This window comes from Sparus aurata, chromosome 22 (assembly GCF_900880675.1).
Source record: "Sparus aurata chromosome 22, fSpaAur1.1, whole genome shotgun sequence".
In the NCBI taxonomy this organism is placed as follows: domain Eukaryota; kingdom Metazoa; phylum Chordata; class Actinopteri; order Spariformes; family Sparidae; genus Sparus; species Sparus aurata.
The window spans coordinates 2,140,261-2,160,260 of record NC_044208.1 but is presented as its reverse complement, the minus strand read 5'-3'; the positions used below and the strand labels follow the sequence as shown (position 1 = coordinate 2,160,260).

The following is a 20,000-nucleotide window of genomic DNA, read 5'->3' as shown; positions in this document are numbered from 1 at the left end:
AAAAAAATACTTATTCACAAGGCTAAAAAAAGACACATGCCAGACAAAATGTAGACAGGACACCACATAATACACGAGAGGAGAAGTGTATAAGTTAATGTTTATGAAGGCCTATTTTATAATATCTTTGTTTCAAGGCTCCCTTTAGTACTTTCTTGCATTGCCAGTGAGGATCAATAGTACTTAAAACCGTAACTCTCAAAACTGCTCATAATCTTTACACTATTTTCATATGACAGCTATGAGATATTAAGTATGGAAGCAAATCTGTTCCACAATTCAAATTAAAATGGATTAATAGAAATGCTTTTTCATTTTTAGAATATAGTTGCATTTTTTGACTCATAAATAAAATGAGTAATAAATCATCCAAATTGCATTTTCATTTTCTTCTTCAAGACTGCTCATTTTGTAACTTTATTAAAATGATAAAGAAAATTACATTTAAGATAAAATTTTCAAAAGATGCCCCGTAATAGTTACCAAAATTCAATTTGAAATATCAAATTTGAAAATGAAAATGCATTTGCAGAAATGCTTTTTCATTTCAAGGTCATCGCTACATTATGTGACTCATAAATAAAATGAGTAATAAATCATCCAAATTGCATTTTAATTTTCTTCTTCAAGACTGCTCATTTTGTAACTTAATTAAAATGATGAAGAAAATTACATTTAAGATTTAATTTTCAAAAGATGCCCCAGCAAATAGTTACCAAAATTCAATTTGAAATGTCAAATCTGAAAATTAAAATGCATTGGCAGAAATGCTTTTTCATTTTAAAGGGATATTCCGGTGTAAGTTTAATCCATGTTCTAACACACCGTGACACCGAGTAGGACACCCCCTCGAGAGATAAAGTTTGCAGACCGCTAGCTTACGTAGTTTTAGAATCCTCAGAAAGGACCGCACGACAACAATACATTGCAGTAAATGGGTCCAAGTATAAACCGCCATCAAAAAGCCACAAATAATGCTCAGAACAGCACCAAACTTCAGCAACATTAGAAACAGGGTCCCAGCACATATTTCGAGGCATCAAACATTTGATATCGTTGACGGATTTGTCGGAAAAGATAAACAAATCTCACCACCCGAGAAGCCTTCCTTGTTGTGGGGAAGCCCTTTGAGTCAATTACCGAGTGCAGTAGAGTCCCGCAGTAATGATCATCATTGAGCTGCGGAACTGTACTGCACTCGGTAATCGACTGCATTATTTGTGGCTTTTAGATGGCGGTTTTATATTTGGACCCATTTACTGCAATGTATTGTTGTCGTGCGGTCGTTTCTGAGGATGCTAAAACTACGAAAGCTAGCGGTCTGCAAACTTTATCTCTCAAGGGGGGATCCTACTCGATGTCACGGTGTGTTAGAACGTGGATTAAACTTACACTGTAATATCCCTTTAAGGTCATCACTGCATTGTGTGACTCATAAATAAAATGAGTAATAAATCATCCGAATTGCATTTTCATTTTCTTCTTCAAGACCACTCATTTTGTCACACGACTAAAAAGAAAACTGCTTTTTCGTTTTCAAGCCTGCCCCCCGCAAAAATTGTTCCAAAATTCAATTTGAATTTGCAATCCCAAGCGGTACAGGAGAGTGACGTCAGCGGCCTCTGTTCTCCTGCAGCCCCCAGTCTGACCCACCGTGCTACGCATCTAATACGTTAGGGGGCAGTGTGCATAATCGACGCTGGAGCAAGAGAAGAGACAAGAGAGTGTGAAGGCTGTGTTGGTAGCATAGACTGTGGTCCATGTTTTCAGAAGCAGCGGGGAAATCACCACCATGTCCACTTCTGTACTGCGGTCAAGACAGCCATGTTTCACGTTTGCTTGGTCAAATCACTCGCACATTTTTTTCCAGTGCACAAATGCTCTAACATTTACGGTGATTGTAATGAAGCCGCTCTGAAGAGCTGCTGGCAGTGACTGTGGGTCAGACTGCAGTCTCACAGTCAGACACATGAAACATACGGTACTTTGCAGTCAGTATTCCCGGTAATAAACTGAAGGTATCAGCGCTGGACCGTACGTCGACGTCGCCTCCATCTTGGATGTGGCAGCTCAGCCCCGTGAATTACAAGTCAATGGAGTGAACTTTATAAAGCTCCTTCTACAAAGTGCTATAAGTTAATGTCTCTCTTTTACACATTCACACAAGTATGGATATATTTAGTGTTTACAGCTGCTAATGTATGTAATGCTGTTACTGTGATGACACATGACAGTTAAATATTTAATCTGTGTCTATAATAACCGGATCCCTACATGTCTTTTGAAAATTAAATCTTAAATGTAATTTTCTTTATCATTTTAATTAAGTTACAAAATAAGCAGTCTTGAAGAAGAAAATGAAAATGCAATTTAGATGATTTATTTCTCATTTTATTTATGAGTCACATAATGCAGCAATGACCTTAAAATGAAAAAGCATTTCTGCAAATGCATTTTAATTTTCAAATTTGACATTTCATATTGAATTTTGGTAACTATTTGCTGGGGCATCTTTTGAAAATTAAATCTTAAATGTAATTTTCTTTATCATTTTAATTAAGTTACAAAATAAGCAGTCTTGAAGAAGAAAATGAAAATGCAATTTAGATGATTTATTTCTCATTTTATTTATGAGTCACATAATGCAGCAATGACCTTAAAATGAAAAAGCATTTCTGCAAATGCATTTTAATTTTCAAATTTGACATTTCATATTGAATTTTGGTAACTATTTGCTGGGGCATCTTTTGAAAATTAAATCTTAAATGTAATTTTCTTTATCATTTTAATTAAGTTACAAAATAAGCAGTCTTGAAGAAGAAAATGAAAATGCAATTTGGATGATTTATTACTCATTTTATTTATGAGTCAAAAAATGCAGCTATATTCTGAAAATGAAAGAGCATTTCTATTAATCCATTTTAATTTGAAATATGGAAAAGATTTGCTTCCATAATTAAGTGGCTGGTGGACTTGAAAAAGGCAGACCAATATTCAAGCAGTGTTTAAGGCAGTTTATTTTCCCCCTTTTTTTTGTATTTTGTTTCATATTAGGAAAGGAGGCCAGAAAAACATTCAGCGAGCCAAAATATCAAGGAAGACAACAATTCAGAAGGTTTCAAGTAAAAAAAAACAAACAAAAAACGAGGCTCTGTAAGGATATGCTTGTACATTAAGAAATTGTTGTATATTTTGTTTTATTATATTTGTTGTTTTTACTTAGTAGCATGCTAATTATGCTATTTAATCATAAAAACATCTCATATAAGGTCAACCATAGTATAAGTAACGTGAACTTTCTGTTGGATAATAGGATAATCCATGGTGCCTCCTTACCCATTTTTGAAAAAACAATACCTGTTACAGTTGTAGAAGTAATCCCGGACGTTGAAAGGGTACTGGTAGCAGTTGTGTTGGTAGTGGGGAAGGAGATAGCTGGAGTGACTTTGGCAGCAGTAATAGTCTTTGTTGTTTCAGTGAGGTCGGTGGTTGGAGCAAGGGTAGGTGTAGCCTCTGGCATTGTGGAGTGAACTGTGGTATTTTGGCTGGTCACACCAGTAGCTGAAAATACAACAGTTTAAAAGTAGGTAATGATTACTTGAAATTTCTTTAAATGTTAAATCCAGATAATTTATAGCTGCTCAATAATCTGTAACTACTACGGAATCACAGAAGTCGGTTTTGTTATGGCAGACATATTTCACATGACCTTAATTTTTAAAAAATCTTAACACAAAAACATTTTAAGCTTGGTGTTGCAGATGTTGTAGCAACAGATGCAATAACAAAGTGGGAGAGGAGGATTACCCCATCAGTCATTTCTCAGTATCTACTGGTAACGATAATGTTTTGTGAAGTTGTGGCTAGCAATGGGCATTGAATCTGCAAAAATATATTATTTTTTAATTATGTAAATATAATATATGTTGTTTATAAATATAATGCTGACAACTATTCAAGCCCAGATAAATGTTTTTCATTTTCAACATTTTTATACTGTAACAATATATTTTTTGTCTGACACTTGTGACATTTGTTGAAGATGCTACTGTGTCAACAGCTGTGGGAGCAACTATTGTAAAATCTGAAAAGAGGACTTTATAGCAACATCATTTCGAACTGGCATTTTGTTGGATTTTGCACCCCCATACATCCCCACCACTCGTCAATGTAAATCCTAGGTCAGTAACAGTTTGTCAGACGTGAGGTGCGTGTAAAGAACAAACAGAACTCATTAAGTAAAAACAATGTTATGTCTTGAAAATGTGTACCTTGAAGTGAATATGTTTGTAATGCTGTGGTCTCACTGATGCTTGATGTGCAGAAATAAGTGATTGTGGGCAGAGTGGATGTGACAGAGACACCAATAACCTTTTTTCAATACACTATACTCGAAAGGATTTTGAGGCTGTTATTTTAAGTTAAAAAAGTTACGTAATGTTTTAAGTTTATGTATTTAAGTATACATCTTTAAAATTGTTATCTAAATACATTGAGGAAGATAGAGGCTGATGTCATTAAGTACTTTTTACTTTGCTATTTTTGTACCCTGACACTATACATCCTAAAGCTTTGTTTACACAGATGTGCAGTGTCTATGACTAAATACACACAATGAATGGGGCAATGACAATACACTGCTATCAAAATGATTTTATAAAAAAAGTTACATCATTTTTCTTCAAACAAATGTGAACCTGTGAAGAGTTAACTCACTAACTTTGAAAATAAATAACTATTGGTAATGATAGCAGCGGTGGAGGTGTTTCCTTTTAGCAATAGGCATTGAATTTGAGTGCTGACAGTAATAGACAAAATTAATCAAGCCCATATCTGTCATGATTGGGCCCTGTGGTGGCCTGTTTTATGGTGTGTTTCTGTACTTTGTTTTTAAGAGGTGCTTGGTGAGGCTTGGCGTGGCTTTCTGCTGGCTGGAGCTGTGCTGGTCCACACACCTGGAGCGCATTGGATGTAATCAGCACCTGCTTTTATACCCAGACCTTCCCTCTGCACGCTGCCAGATTATTGTCGCCATATACAGTGGTACCTGGTACTTTCTCTCAGTGTTCTAGAGTAAATGTGTTCAGAAGCTTCCTTAAATTCACCAGCCAGCACCTTAACCCAGCTTCACTCCTCTTCCAGTGTGACCAGCCCATTCCTGTGGACCAGCTCCTCCACCACTCGCCACTAAGCCTCCCGCACCACTGCATAAACCCTGACTGCCTGAGCAAGCTATCTGCGTAACTGTGAGTCTCCCCCTGCACTACCTTTGAAGCCACCTGCCTGCGCTGGAGCTTACCACCTCTACCTGCCAGAGATTCTTTTGTGATCAATAAATTCACCTGTCAAATCTGCTTCCTGTTTGGTGTCAACTTTTGGGTCCACCTATTAACGACTATAATCGTCACACATATCACCTGCTTTTGCTACATTTATATTGCTATGTGTAGTTCAAATACACAACATATACATATACTACAGTATAACTACCATGCTAAAACTGTGAACTATAACTATTCTTCTTGTAGCAATAGATGCTGAGTCAAGATCAAGAATACTGTGACCATACTGCTTCTAAGCAGTATGGTCACAGTATTCTTGATCTTGACTCAGCATCTATTGCTACAGATTAATTAGCATCTATTGCTACAGATTAATTAGCATCTATTGCTAATTAATCTGATTCAAGGACAGATTAATTAGATAGATAGATGGATAGAATGAATTACTTTAATGATCCCAGACAGGGAAATTATTTTGTTACAGCAGTAGTGGGTCCGCAAATAAAACACTTTGTACATAACATAAATAGAAGGCAATATATACATAGTGTATATATACAATGCACAGTGTGCTATAAACAATAACAATATATACAAACAATAGAGAGTCCAGACTTCACTGTCAGGCAGAGGTGAGAGAGTTATTGTATAAAGTGATGGCTTGTGGCAGGAAAGATTTCCTGTATCTATTGCTACGACAGCGAAGCTGAAGCAGCCTTCCGGAGGAGGTGCTCCACTGTCTGACCAGTGTGAGTTGGAGAGGGTGGAGAGGATTATCCATGATGGATAACAATTTTTTCAGTGTCCTCCTCTCCACCACAGCCTGTGAGTGTCCTGTTTGCAGCCAATCACAGAGCCAGCCTTCCTGATCAGTTTGTTGAATCTGTTGGTGTCGCTGGCGCCGATGTTGCTTCCCCAACAAACTACAGCAAAGAAAAGTACACTGGCCACGACAGACTGATAAAAGATCTCCAACATCTTGCTGCACACGTTGAAGGATCTCAGCTTCCTCAGGATGTAAATTCTGCTCATCCTCTTCTTGTAAACAGCTTCAGTGTTAGATCTCCAGTCCAGTCTGTGGTTGATGGTAACACCCAGGTACTTGTAATCCTCCACCGCCTCCAAATCCTTTCCCAGAATGCGCAGTGGTTGGAAAGCCGTCTTCCTTTTCTTCCTGAAATCTATCACCATCTCTCTGGTCTTGCTGATGTTCAGCCGCAGGTGATTCTGTCCAGTCCACTCCACAAAGTTGTCCACCAGTGCCCTGTACACCTCCTCCTGTCCCTCACTTATACACCCAACAACAGCCGAGTCGTCAGAAAACTTCTGCAGGTGACACGACCAGGTGTTGTACTGAAAGTCAGTGGTGTATAAGGTGAACAGGAAAGGAGACAGTACAGTCCCCTGTGGAGCTCCTGTATCACTAACCACCGCATCAGACAGAACACTGCCCATACGGACAAACTGTGGCCTGCCTGTCAGGTAGTCAGTAATCCAGGAGATCATTGTGTCGTCTACACCCATCACCCGCAGCTTCTCCCCCAGTAGCAGTGGCTGAATGGTGTTAAAAGCACTAGAGAAATCAAAGAATGTGATTCTCACAGTGCCTTCTCCACCATCAAGGTGCGAATGGGCTCGTTGCAGCAGGTAGATGACAGCGTCATCAACTCCCAAGTGGGGCTGGTAAGCAAATTGCAGAGGGTCTAGCAGGGCTCTCACCTGCGGCCATAGGTTGGCCAAGACCAGTCTCTCCAGCACCTTCATGACGTAAGATGTGAGGGCCACTGGTCGGTAGTCATTGAGGTCTGATGGTGTTGACTTCTTTGGAACAGGAACCAGGCAGGACGTCTTCCAAAGCACCGGTATTCTCTCCTGACCCAGGCTCAGGTTGTAGAGGTGTTGTAGGACAGGAGACAGCTGGCTGGCACATGTCTTCAGGATCCTGGGGCTGATACCGTCAGGGCCTGCAGCCTTCTGCTGGTGGAGTCTCTCCAGCTGTCTCCTAACCTGGCCTGCAGTCACAGTCATGCGGGGGAGGCTGCTGATGTCTTCAGTGGAGGACGAGGAGGTGGAGGAGGAGGTGAAGGTGGAAGAGGAGGAGGAGGTGGAGGAGGAAGAGGAAGAGGAGGAGAGGTGCTGCACAGGAGAGCTCACATCAGGGGAGTGAGGGGGGATGGGAGGAAGCATTTGGGGCAGGGAGGGTGTGTGGGGGTCTGGAGGTGTCAGGGAGACGACAGAAGGCTGTGAGCTGAACCTATTGAAGAATCTGTTCAACTCGTCTCCAGGCTGCCCGATGACTGCCTGCTGCTCACCTTACACTCAGTGATCTGCTTCATACCAGTCCACAAATCCCTCACATTGTTCTGTGGAATTTTGGCCTCCAGCTTCCTCCTGTAGGCATCTTTACAGGCCCTCAGCATATCCCTGAGTTCATGCTGCACTCTCCTCAGTTCCTCCCTGTCTCCAGACCTGAACGTCTTCTTCTTCTTGTTAAGAAGGGCTTTCAGGTCATTGGTGATCCATGGCTTATTATTAGGGAAGCAGCGTACAGTCCGGGTTGGCATGGTGGTGTGTTCACAGAACCTGATGTATTCTGTGATGCAGTCAGTCATGCTGTCGAGATCCTCCCAGTCAGTCGACTCAAAGCAGTCCTGTAGTGCGTCAGCAGCCTCCTGAGTCCACCTCCTCACACTTCTAGTGTGGACAGGCTGCCGCTGAACAAGAGGGACATACTTAGGGGTCAGCAGGACCAGGTTGTGGTCATATCTTCCAAGCGGGGAGAGGGCTGTGGGACTGTATGCATCCTTAGCATTTGCATATAAAAGATCCAGTGTGTTACAGTCTCTGGTGGGGCAGTCAAAATACTGGTGAAATGTTGGGAGGGTTTTGTCCAGTGAGACGTGATTAAAATCCCCAGTGATGACAATAAATGCGCTAGGATGCTGCGTCTGTATCTGGGCAACAGCGAGTGGATGACGTCACAGGCCACCGCTGCATCAGCTGAAGAAGGAACGTACACACTAATGATGATGGCGAACGTGAATTCCCGGGGTCGCATCCACACAGTCAGCAGTTCAATGTCCGGGGTACAGAGACGTTCCTTCACGTGAACATGTCCAGGATTACACCACCTCTCACTCACATGCAGTGCAACCCCTCCTCCTTTCTTCTTTCCGCTGCTTGTCACGTCCCTGTCTGCCCGAACAGTGCTGAAGCCAGGAATCGCCACGGAACACACTGCACTCACGATATTCCCTCTGAGACTTTATCAGCGCGGCGAGCTCGTCAGTCTTGTTCCCCAGAGACCTCACGTTCCCCATGACGATCGCCGGTACAGCCGTGTCTGTGTCTCCTCTTCTTCACCCTCCGTTTCGCTCTGGCTCTGCACCCCCGGTGTCTCCTCCGCAGCTCCTTCAGTACCTCAGGCCTGGTTCCGGGCAGCAGTGCAGGTTCACACAGCAGTGCAGGTTTGCACAGCGCAATCAGCTGGTCGCATGTGTAAACAATGCGCTCAATGATGCGTTCCTGACCCTCTGTTGCTAGGGTGAGCAAACACATCATAAAAGTGCCTTAAAAAATTTTTAAAAAGAAAAAAAAGTAAAGTGTTCGTCTTCTCTCAGTCTCCGGAGAAGAGTTGCCAAAGTTCAACGAAAATCAGAACAGAAATACAACAAAAACTACAAAAAAACTTGAAAACCCACGGGAGCTGCTGTTACAGGGTGCCACCTAGTACGGCGCCATTGCAACTATTACTGTCGATTTTCAACACATTTTCATAATGTGGCAATTCTTTTTTGGTACTCACTTTTTAAAATTGTCTTGTGTTGTGGCATGTGTTTTAATGGCAAAATTCTTTCAAGCTAGGAAAAATGACTTAACAGTTTTCAAACAAATAATGTGTTAGAGTGCGGCCTTGTATCTAATGTCTTACTTGACATGTTACTGGAGTTGGTGGTGTGTGTGATGTAGTGCTCTGAAGTCTTGTGAGTTGTTAAGTTTGCAAATTGAATTTTATCTTTGTGACGTATTGCTCACAATACATAACATCAATGTATTATTCAAGACTAAATCATATGGTACAATGTAAGGTTTTTAGTTGAGTATACAATAAAACAATAACTGCCTAGTTTGAAAATCACTGCAACAATTATTTCTCAAAACTGACAGTTACAACAGTTGTTGTTGTTGTTTTTGTTTTTGTTGTTGTTGTTGTTGTTGTTAGGGTGAGTGAAAATAATAAATAATGTTGACCAGCGATGAAAAATCACTGGGGGCCACAGGGGAATCTGTCAGAACAATCTTATTGTCATGATCCTGGTCTTTTATTTCTTGTTTTATTAGGGCACGAGCAGGGAACCTGCAAGGTCCCTATTGTTTTTCTATTGGTTATTAGGGGGCCAAGCCTGAGGGGCCAAGGGAATGCGTATGCAAGCATAAGTATGCAAGCAATTTGGTCGTATGATGTAGGGCCAATCCTGAGGCCATATCTTGAAGGTGGTCATGACTGGTCAATGTGGGCGTGGCTTATTACAACAAATCCAAATCGGCACACATTCAGCCTTTTGCACTTCCAGTGCACTTCCCATTACAGCAAATACCACGGCTCAGACGTTCGCCTGTGTCCTCACTTTTGCCCCGAGCCCGTCATCCTTTGGGGCCAACTTCCGTGGGCTCTGCGGTGCGTGGGGTCCGAGTCACGCGGGGGGACTTGGCCCCCGTTCATAACTGCTTGCAGTTCTAGTTATTTTTCTTTTTATCAGGGCCTGAGCAGGTCTCGACCTGCGAGGTCCCTATTGTTTTTGTAGTAACGACTTTTTTGTCCCAAATTATTGCATTTTTCACTGCCTGAACATACCCCAGAACTCACCAAACTTGAAATATAGGTCACACCTGGCCAAAAATGTTACAATCTATTGTCATCCTGAATTTCCACCGCTAGGTGGCACTATAATCAAGGAAAGTGCGTTTATGTTTATAACTCCCATATACTTTATCGCACATTCAAAAACCTTATATCCACGCCTTCACTGAATTGTGCTGAATCTCCTGATGAAGGTCACGCCCATTTCTGCCTCCATTTTGAATCCGCAAATTTGCGAAATGTTGCAAACCTATTTTTTCGGAACTCCTCCGAGGCAATTTCACAGATTTGCACGAAACTTTGCATACAGTACCTGTGGACCCTCCTGACAAAAAGCTATTAAAATAATTTTAATAACTTTATTCCAAACAATACTCAAGTTATTACATAACTTCCTGCAGACTGGGTCAAAACAAGAAGTGTTGCATATCTCCTCATTGGTGTGTCCGAATGACATGAAACTCACGTTTCTACTTCCCTGTGAGCCCCTGAGTCTCTGTGCAAAATTTCAGATTACCATAAGGTGGCGCTCTTTAAATTTAAGTATTTTAGATCTCCTCATCGGTGGGTTGGATTAACGCGAAACTTGGTACAATTATTGCCAATGCCCTCCTGACAAAAGCTGATAAAAGGTGTTACCAGGGGACTCTATAGTGCCCCCTGGAATAATAAAAATCCAAGCCCCGCCTCCTTCATCCACATTCATGAATGACATTCGGCATGCATATGTATCTTGACCAGATGCACAAAAAACATTGTGCTACCAAACTGTCACTCCAACATGAAGTCAGCTATTTTCATTCAAAGTCCCCATTTCACCCCCACATTTTGATCCATTTCCATGCCTCGTACTTTAACGAACTCCTCCTACAGATTGAACACCACAGACATCCAATTCACTCAGGATCATCCTCAGACCTTGAACCTGAAAAGTTATCAAAAGTTTTCGCCTACATCAAACGTGGTGGGTGTCATGGTGCTGTCCATTTTCATGCTTGGCCATAAAGCATCAACTCCTTGTAACTTCAACATACAATTTCCCATGTACACCAAATTCATCACACATGGATGCCATGTCGCCCTGAATACCCCCATGCATCAATACTGTGTCTTATCCATAGCACCACCTACTGGACTCTTCAGACGAACATCCTATTTACATGACATTTATACTTTTTTTCCTCTATATCATACACTACAAGATGACATACAACTAAAATGTAAGCACATCTCCGACAGCGACGCCGCCAATCAATAATCAAAACACAACTGACCACAAATTCGTTTTAGGTATTTTTCACCTGTAGTCCATTTTCTTTTTATGTAGATTGCAGAGACTTCTTTTGACTTCAGCGTACATTATTTAATACCAGCAGGAGCAGGCCACCAAATCATAAAGGAAGAACTTCCTCATTCCTATCTGGACCAAACTTCACATGTTTGATACGAGTCCTGCCCTGAACACATAGGCCAATATACAGTCATAGTCACAGCACCACATGTTTGTAACAGGAAATGACATTTAACCTCTTCCTGCACTGGTTAAAAAAGTAAAATCCTTGAAGTGAAAATGAATCACTGAGATTGCCAAACGATGTTGAATACGGGACATTTACACCATCCAAAATTAAGGGTGGTGTGTTCAAATGCGTTGTAGTTGAATATGTGTTGAATCTGCAAAGATAATCAGGTTATTTGCGGCGAATAAACAAATTATTCAACACCAAATTACTAACTGGCCAAAAATTTACCACCTGGATTAAATGAGCAAATAGGTAGGCCTGTTGCTATGGCGCCATACTAGGTGGCAGCCTGTTGCAGCAGCTCCTGTGGGTTTTCCAAGTTTTTGTAGTTTGTTTTGTAGTTATGTTTTGATTTTGGTTGTGAATTTTTGGTAATTTTTGGCAACTCTTCTCCAGAGTCTGAGAGAAGACAGACACTTTCCTTTTTTTCCTTTTTTTCAAACTTTTGTGGCATTTTGCATTTTATGTGATGTTTCTGCTAGCCCTAGCAACGGAGAGTCAGGAGCGCATCATTGAGTGCATTGTTTTCACACGCGACCAGCTGATTGGGCTGTGTAAACCTGCACTGCTGTGTGAACCTGCACTGCTGCCCGGAACCAGGCCTGAGGTCCTGAAGGAGCTGCGGAGGAGACGCCGGGGCTGCAGAGCCGGAGTGAAACGGAGGGTGAAGAAGAGGAGACACAGACCGGCTGTACCAGCGATCGTCATGAGGAACGTGAGGTCTCTGGGGAATAAGACGGACGAGCTTGCCGCGCTGATAAAAAGTCAAAGAGAATATCGTGAGTGCAGTGTGTTGTGTTTCACGGAGACATGGCTTCACTCACACATCCCGGACCACAGCGTGGCGGTTCCGGGGGTCTGTTTTGGTCCACCGATTTTCCGCCTCGGAGGATACACTTATTTCCGCCTCGCCTGCTATCTAAAAACGAGGCGGTAATGTGCCGGCCTCTGCTTGAGGTGGGCGGAGGTGTCGATGACCTGCGCTGATGTGGAACCCACAGCTGGGGAGTATTAAAACCAGGAAACAGCTGATCACAGCAGTCAGTCCATCATTTCATCTGCGGACATTAAGATGAGCAACTGGACAGCCGCTGAGATCCAGGAGATGCTAGCGTCTCCCCGGTCTCTGTAGCTGTTTGGTTGTGTTAGCTTGTTGTTGTGTCGGCAAACTAAGACCGGTCGCTACTTTCAAATCAAAAGCCCCCGGCTAAGTTCGCAGTTCTAAACTCCAATGGGTTGCAATGTAAAGCTCTTATTTTGAAGACAAATTCGTTGTCATTGTTCACAGCCCAACTTCGAGCTTCACGTCACGTCACATGTTTACGCCTACCTCAGAGGCGGCTTTTGGAAAAGGAGGAATATTACGCCTCCGTTTTAGAAAGACAGGCCGGCACATTGCCATCCAAACTGTGTTAGACTCCCTCTCGAGAGATAAAGTTTGCAGACCGCTAGCTAACGTAGTTTTAGCATCCTCAGAAACGACCGCACGACAACATTACATTGCAGTAAATGGGTCCAAATATAAACTCGCCATCAAAAAGCCACAAATAATGCTCAGAACAGCACCAAACTATTAGAAATAGGGTCCGAGCACATATTTCGAGGCATCAAACATTTGATATAGTTGCCGTATTTGTCGGAAAATATAAACGAAACTCACCACCCGAGAAGCCTTCCTTGTTGTGTGTGAGTTGTGTGTGTGAGAACTCTACTGCACTCGGTAATCGTCTCACAGGGCTTCCCCACAACAAGGAAGGCTTCTCGGGTGGTGAGATTTGTTTATCTATTCCGACAAATCCGGCAATGATATCAAATGTTTGATGCCTCGAAATATGTGCTGGAACCCTATTTCTAATGTTGCTGAAGTTTGGTGCTGTTCTGAGCATTATTTGTGGCTTTTTGATGGCGGTTTTATATTTGGACCCATTTACTGCAATGTATTGTTGTGGTGCGGTCGTTTCTGATGATGCTAAAACTACGTTAGACCATGGATTAAACTTACACCGGAATATCCCTTTGATAACAGATACAGGAAATCTTTCCTGCCACAAGCCATTTCATTACACAATAACTGTTACCTCTTCTTGACAGAGAGAACTCTGATCACTCTACTGTTTTGTTGTATATATTATTATTGTTTATAGTATATTTTTCATATTTTGTTTTGTTGTATATATTATTGATTATTATTGTTCATAGTATACTGTGCACTGTGTATATATATATATATATATATATATATATATATATATATATATATATATATATATATATATATATATATATATATATATATATATATATTGCCTTCTATTTAGATTTCAGATTCAGATTTATTTTATTTATTCAGACATTTAAACATTTAACAGATAAAGACATAGATAAACATCAAGTCTGAAATGGAATAGGCAGAAGCTAAGCTTATTGCACCTATCCCGGTGTATTTACAAACATAAACAATATAAGCTGCCCTTGTCTTATGCATGCACTCATACATTTTTTATTTTCAGATCGTCCCAAAGAAGAAAAGAAAAAATCTTCTTAATTTTTGCATCCTTAGCATCCATTCTCAACATATTTTTTTATAAATGATATCTTCAAAAGAGTTTTAAATTGAATTAAAGTTTTACAGTCTTTTTGCTCTTGGCCCAATTTACTCCATACATTAATCCCAACAAAAGAAACACAATGCTGCTTTGCACTTGTTCTCACATATGTTTTTTTAAACATTTCTTCCTTTCGGAAATTATAACCACAGTCTCGTTTTTGGAATAATCCCTGAATATGCACAGGTAACTTGTTATGGCTTATGTTGGTACATAAATTGTGCTGTTTTAAAGTCAACCAAGTCCTTTAATTTTAATGCTTTTAGCTTAATGAAAAGCTCATTTGTATGTTCCCTGTAAGCCACTTTATTCACAATGCTGATGGCTCTTTTTTGAATTATATTAATTGGATTAAGATTAGTTTTATAAGTGTTTCCCCAAACTTCTAGACCATAGGTCATGTAAGGAAGGACCAGGGAACAGTACAAAATATATACATTTTTTTCATTTAAAAGTTCTTTGACTTTAGATATTATTGCAAGAGATTTACATAGTTTTGCCTTGATGTGGTTTATATGGGGCTTCCAGCTGAGCTTATTTTGTAAAAGTACTCCAAGAAATGTTATTTCATTCACTCGTTCTATCTCAGTGTCATTAATTATTAAATTTCTATGAACATCAATGGCACGATTTCCAAAAACTATAAATTTGGTTTTGTTTAAATTGAGGGTTAACTTATTTGAATCAAACCACTTCTTTAACAAAAATAATTGTTTTTCTACTATATCAATTAATGTTTCTAAATTTTTACCACAACTAAGCATGTTGGTGTCATCAGCAAATAAAATAAGGTTTAATGTTTTTGAAACTAAACAAAGGTCATTAATATACATAAGAAACAGAAAAGGACCCAACACTGACCCCTGTGGGAGGCCGCAGGTCACTGTCAGCAACTGGGAATCAGTGCCATTGATGTGGACATACTGAGATCTATTCTTCAAATAAGTCTGGAGCCAAGAAAAGGCCACTCCTCTAATCCCATATCTGTAAAGTTTTTGGAGTAGCAATTCATGATTCACTGTATCAAAAGCTTTGGTGAGGTCTAAGAACACACCAACAGCATATTGTTTATTGTCTATGGCATTTGATATTTTTTCTACAAGGTCCACTAATGCTAAGGTAGTGGTCCTATTAGGTCTAAAACCATACTGCTGTTCACAAAGAATATTTTGCTTATCTACATAACTGAATAATCTTTTATGGAATATCTTCTCCAGTATCTTAGAAAACTGTGACAGAATGGAAATGGGTCTATAATGAGTGAATTCATGTTTATCACCAGCCTTGTGGATAGGCATCACTTTAGCGATCTTCATTTTTTCTGGGAAAACCCCCGATTGTAAAGAAAGATTAAAAATGTACGAGATTGGTTTGACAACACATTCAATAATGTCTTTTAATACTGACATGTCCAGTCCATTCCAGTCAGCTGACGTCTTAGTCTTGCAGTTTTTGACCACTGAAATTATTTCATTTTCATCAGTAGCTTGAATAAATATAGTTTTATCAGTGGTTGGTATTTTGCTTAAAGCATCAACTTGATTAGTGTTGACTATTTCTTTAGCCAGTTTAGGGCCAATATTCGTGAAATATTTGTTAAACTGATTTACAATTTCATTGGGTTGATTGATCAAAGTTCTATCGTTTGTTAGAAATTCAGTTGGAATGTCAGCATTTTGATTTCCCTTTTTGATTAGTTTGTTTAAAACACTCCAAGTATTTTTAATGTTACTTTTATTCTTCTCCAAAAGGGCACCATAATAGTTAATTTTACTTGATCTTATAATACTAGTTAATCTGTTCTTGTATTGCTTATAAGTACATTCTGCCTCTTTTGTCCTCTTTCTCAAGAAGTCTTTGTACAGTTTATTCTTTCTCTTACATGCTTTTTGAATACCCCTAGTAAACCAGGGCTTTTCTGTAAATTTGTGGTTTATTACTTTACTAACTAGAGGGCAATGTTTTTCATACAAAGTGATAAATATTTTGAGAAATGCATCATATGCAATATTTACATCGTCTACATAAACATTATCCCAATTTTGTTCCTTTAGTTCATTCTTTAGTCTAGAAATAGCCTCTTGAGATTTTAACCTTTTTACTATGATTTTTTTGTTTTCTTTTACTGATTTGATAACTCTCTTTATTACTGTAAAGACTGGTAGATGGTCGGATATATCAGTAATTAAAACTCCACTTGTTATTTCACTTTCTATAGCATTAGTGAATATGTTATCAATCAGGGTTGCACTGCTTTTTGTTATTCGAGTTGGTCTTGTTATGGATGGATACAAGCATAAACTGTACATGGAGTGAATAAATTCTGTAACAGTATTTTGTTTTTGAGGATTGAGCAGATCAACATTGAAATCTCCACAGACAAAGAGCCTTTTACTATTTATATCCTCATACAGATCAATCATTGTTTCCTGAAACTTTTCAATACAGGACCCTGGTTTTCGATACACACAACTTATTATGGCATTTCTTGACTTTTCAATCTCAATCTCTACTGTAACACATTCCATGATATTATCCAGGATTAGACACTTACTACTGACAAGTTTACTTCTCAAGTTCTGATCAATGTACAATGCTACTCCCTCGCCTTTTTGACAATTTCTACTTTTGAAGAACGCATTATATCCTTCTATTTGGTACAAGGAAGATAGCTTTTCATAGCCAAGCCATGTCTCTGAGATTGCTATTGCAGAAAATTTATTTTTTGTTTGTGCTAAACAATCTAAGATCTTGGAAAAATGTGTATTAAGACTCCTACAGTTGAAATGTATAATGGACAATGAATCTCTGAGATTCATTTGGGCCTCAAAATGGTCCTCGGTAAAGTATTCACAAGTATTCTTTATTTTTGTATAAAAATTGTTCTCTGGATCAAGATCATTTTGCATATCTTGTGGTTTATACTCTGTATAATCGAACGTTTTAAATTGCAGATTTTCATAATCAGAATGACCAGAATCTGCTCTTACTGTGTTTACAGTTGAAATAGGTCCATCTGGTCGTGTCATATATCCAGTTTATTGCGTTTCATAGCGTTGACTTCTTTCAATCTGGATGATACACAGCAATATTCAGTCATTTGTATTGATCCAGCTCTGTTATATCCTTGACAGCGATCACTTTTGCTTCTTCACGAGGTCCGTTCAGCTTGATGAAAACTCTACAGTTTCTTGTCCAGGTGTCTTGAATCTTCCTTTCTTTCCTCAGAATCCTTGCTTCTCTTGCAATTGCAGCATTTCTCTTAGTTAGGTGCTCATTCACATAAACACCCATTCCCTTTAATTTTCTGGCATTCCTAAGCACCTCCATTTTGTGCTTCCTGTTGACAAAGCGAATCAGGATATTTGTCTTTTTGCGGTCTTTCTGAGGCAAAGTATGGCAAGCGGCAATGTTCTTACTGTCTATTGTAATGCCATTATTATCAAAGAAGTTGATTACCTGTTGTTCAAACATTGGTAATTCAGGATTTGAAGCAGGATTTAGCTGGTTTTCCTCTCCCCCACCACTGGCTGCTGCCTGTGCATAAGAGCGTTTTATTTCAAGCCCTGATATCAACAGGTCATCCATCCTTGAATACTGCTCCAAGTCATCAATTCTTTTTTCCAGTTGTTCGATTTTCTTGTCCTTTACTTGTACCTCTTTTTTCAGTTGTTTAATTTCCTCCAGCAATTCCTTTAGGCCTCTTTGTTCAGTTACCACTTGAGTTATTTCCTGTGACAGGAAGCCCAGAGACTTCTTGATTTCTTCAATATCTTCGGCCAACTTCTTATTAGCCATTGCTTCAATGAAGATTGTACAGATAGGTATGCAAGCAGGCTTGGTCTTGTGATTTCTTCAGTATCTGCTGTTTCGCAGTTTAGGCCTTGTGTCCACAAATCTCCAAAATATGCCACCAAGACTCAAAATACTTGCACATCCAAAATCCTTATTTGTTCAGTTCATAAGGAATTACTTTAAATGAGATAGATGCTGTTTTGTTTCTTTGATAGAGTTAGGATTGTGGAGCTAAGTGGCACCACCACATCAGCACAGCAGCCATCTTGGATCCCCACCATAATCACCAGACTGGAAGTTTATATTATGTACAGAGTTTTATTTGCGGACCCACTGCTGCTGTAACAAAATAATAATTATCTATCTATCTATCTATCTATCTATCTATCTATCTATCTACCTACCTACCTACTTATAAGAGCCTTCATTTGGACCTGGACCGTCTAGCCCCGCCTTGAAGGTCCAGCCCCGCCCACAATACCATCTTTGGATCCGTGTGCCAGTTGTCTCTGGGCAACACAGAGTCCAACTTCCTCGCTGACCTTTCTCCAAGCTCTCTCCTGTTTTGTCCAAGTCTCTGTGTATCTGTTTCTGTTTGTGTCCGGTCTCTATATGCGTATGGAGTGTGGTTGTATGGTATGAAGCTAACGAGCTCCGGGGCCCCGAGCACGGAGCATTAGCCCCAGTTAGCAAAACAACAGAACAGCTGGCTTTTCTCGCAGCAGCGCTCTGGTCTGCTCCCCGAGCTCTGCACCACCATGCCGCTGTACACGCATACAGAGACCGGACAATAAAGGAGAGTGCTTGGACAAAAGTCAGAGAGGAAGTTGGACTACCTGCTAAGTTATGAAAATATGTGTCTCTTACTGTAACTTAAATTGACATACTACTAATATACTTACAACTGTAAAGTTTTTGAAACTAGAATGATTTTTTGGTTGGCAAATGGGACTGATTTGCGGGCTTCATCATGGCTTCAACGTGGGGTATTTGAAAAAATGCAGCCCCCGCATAAATATGCGGACTTTGGCTGTTTATGCATTGAATTATGCGATCGCATAATTGTGTTTTTCTGGAGGGACTGATAGTCAGTATTATGACTGTATGTTGGATTTATTTCTGATTTCAACTTTCAGCAATCCTGAATGACATTAATACAGCAATGAGCTGTATCAACAGTCACCAGCATTTACTCCGTGGGCAGGTGATGGAGCCTGCGGTTCTCCAAATGGACCCTGTCAATCAGATGAAGGCACTTGAGGACGTCCTAGAAGGACAATTGGATAATTGAAAGGATGACTTTCTCATAAGCTTTCAGCACCAGGAGGATATGGAAACTTTCTTCAAACTTTGTGTAGATGAAGAAAACTTGAAAATCAATGCAGTGTTCCTCTAAGAGGGATATCATATGATCTGTACCTGAGACCCAGACCAGTACATGTCCACCCACTTTCAAAAATTATTATTATGATAATTGTCATAGTTCTTATTGTCAGTATCATTATCATTATTATTAGTAGTAGTAGTAGTATTATCATAATTATTGGTGTTATTAGTATTATTATCATCATTATTATATTATCATTAGCAACATCATAGTTATTTTCATTATTATTATTGTTAACATTATTATCATTTTTGTCATTATTATCATCATTAATATCATTTTAGTATTTCATTAACATTTTTACTGTTTGCCTGATTGTTTTATGTTAATGTTTGTTTGTTGTTTGTTGTTAAATAATTTGTTGTTCAATAAAATAAAAAAAAAACTGTCTAGTGATCCCTTTAATTTTGATACAATTAAGAAATTATCTCAGGTTACATTTGATTATGATAAATACACATTAAAATATATTACTTTTTTCATCATTTAATGAATAATTAAGGTACATTCATTATGGTTTCTTGTCCCTCTTCGGACACCGTATTA

At 39.5% G+C, this 20,000-nt stretch overlaps 1 protein-coding gene across 1 annotated transcript in view; it reads right to left on the bottom strand.

Moving 5' to 3' along the window:
* Positions 1-20,000, bottom strand: part of LOC115573544 (adhesion G protein-coupled receptor F5-like) — a 71,038-nt gene that overhangs the window by 16,656 nt on the left and 34,382 nt on the right. The window contains exon 22 of the mRNA XM_030404354.1: positions 3,358-3,561. Within this exon, the coding sequence (XP_030260214.1) occupies positions 3,358-3,561 (204 nt within the window). The remainder of the gene's footprint in view (positions 1-3,357; positions 3,562-20,000) is intronic.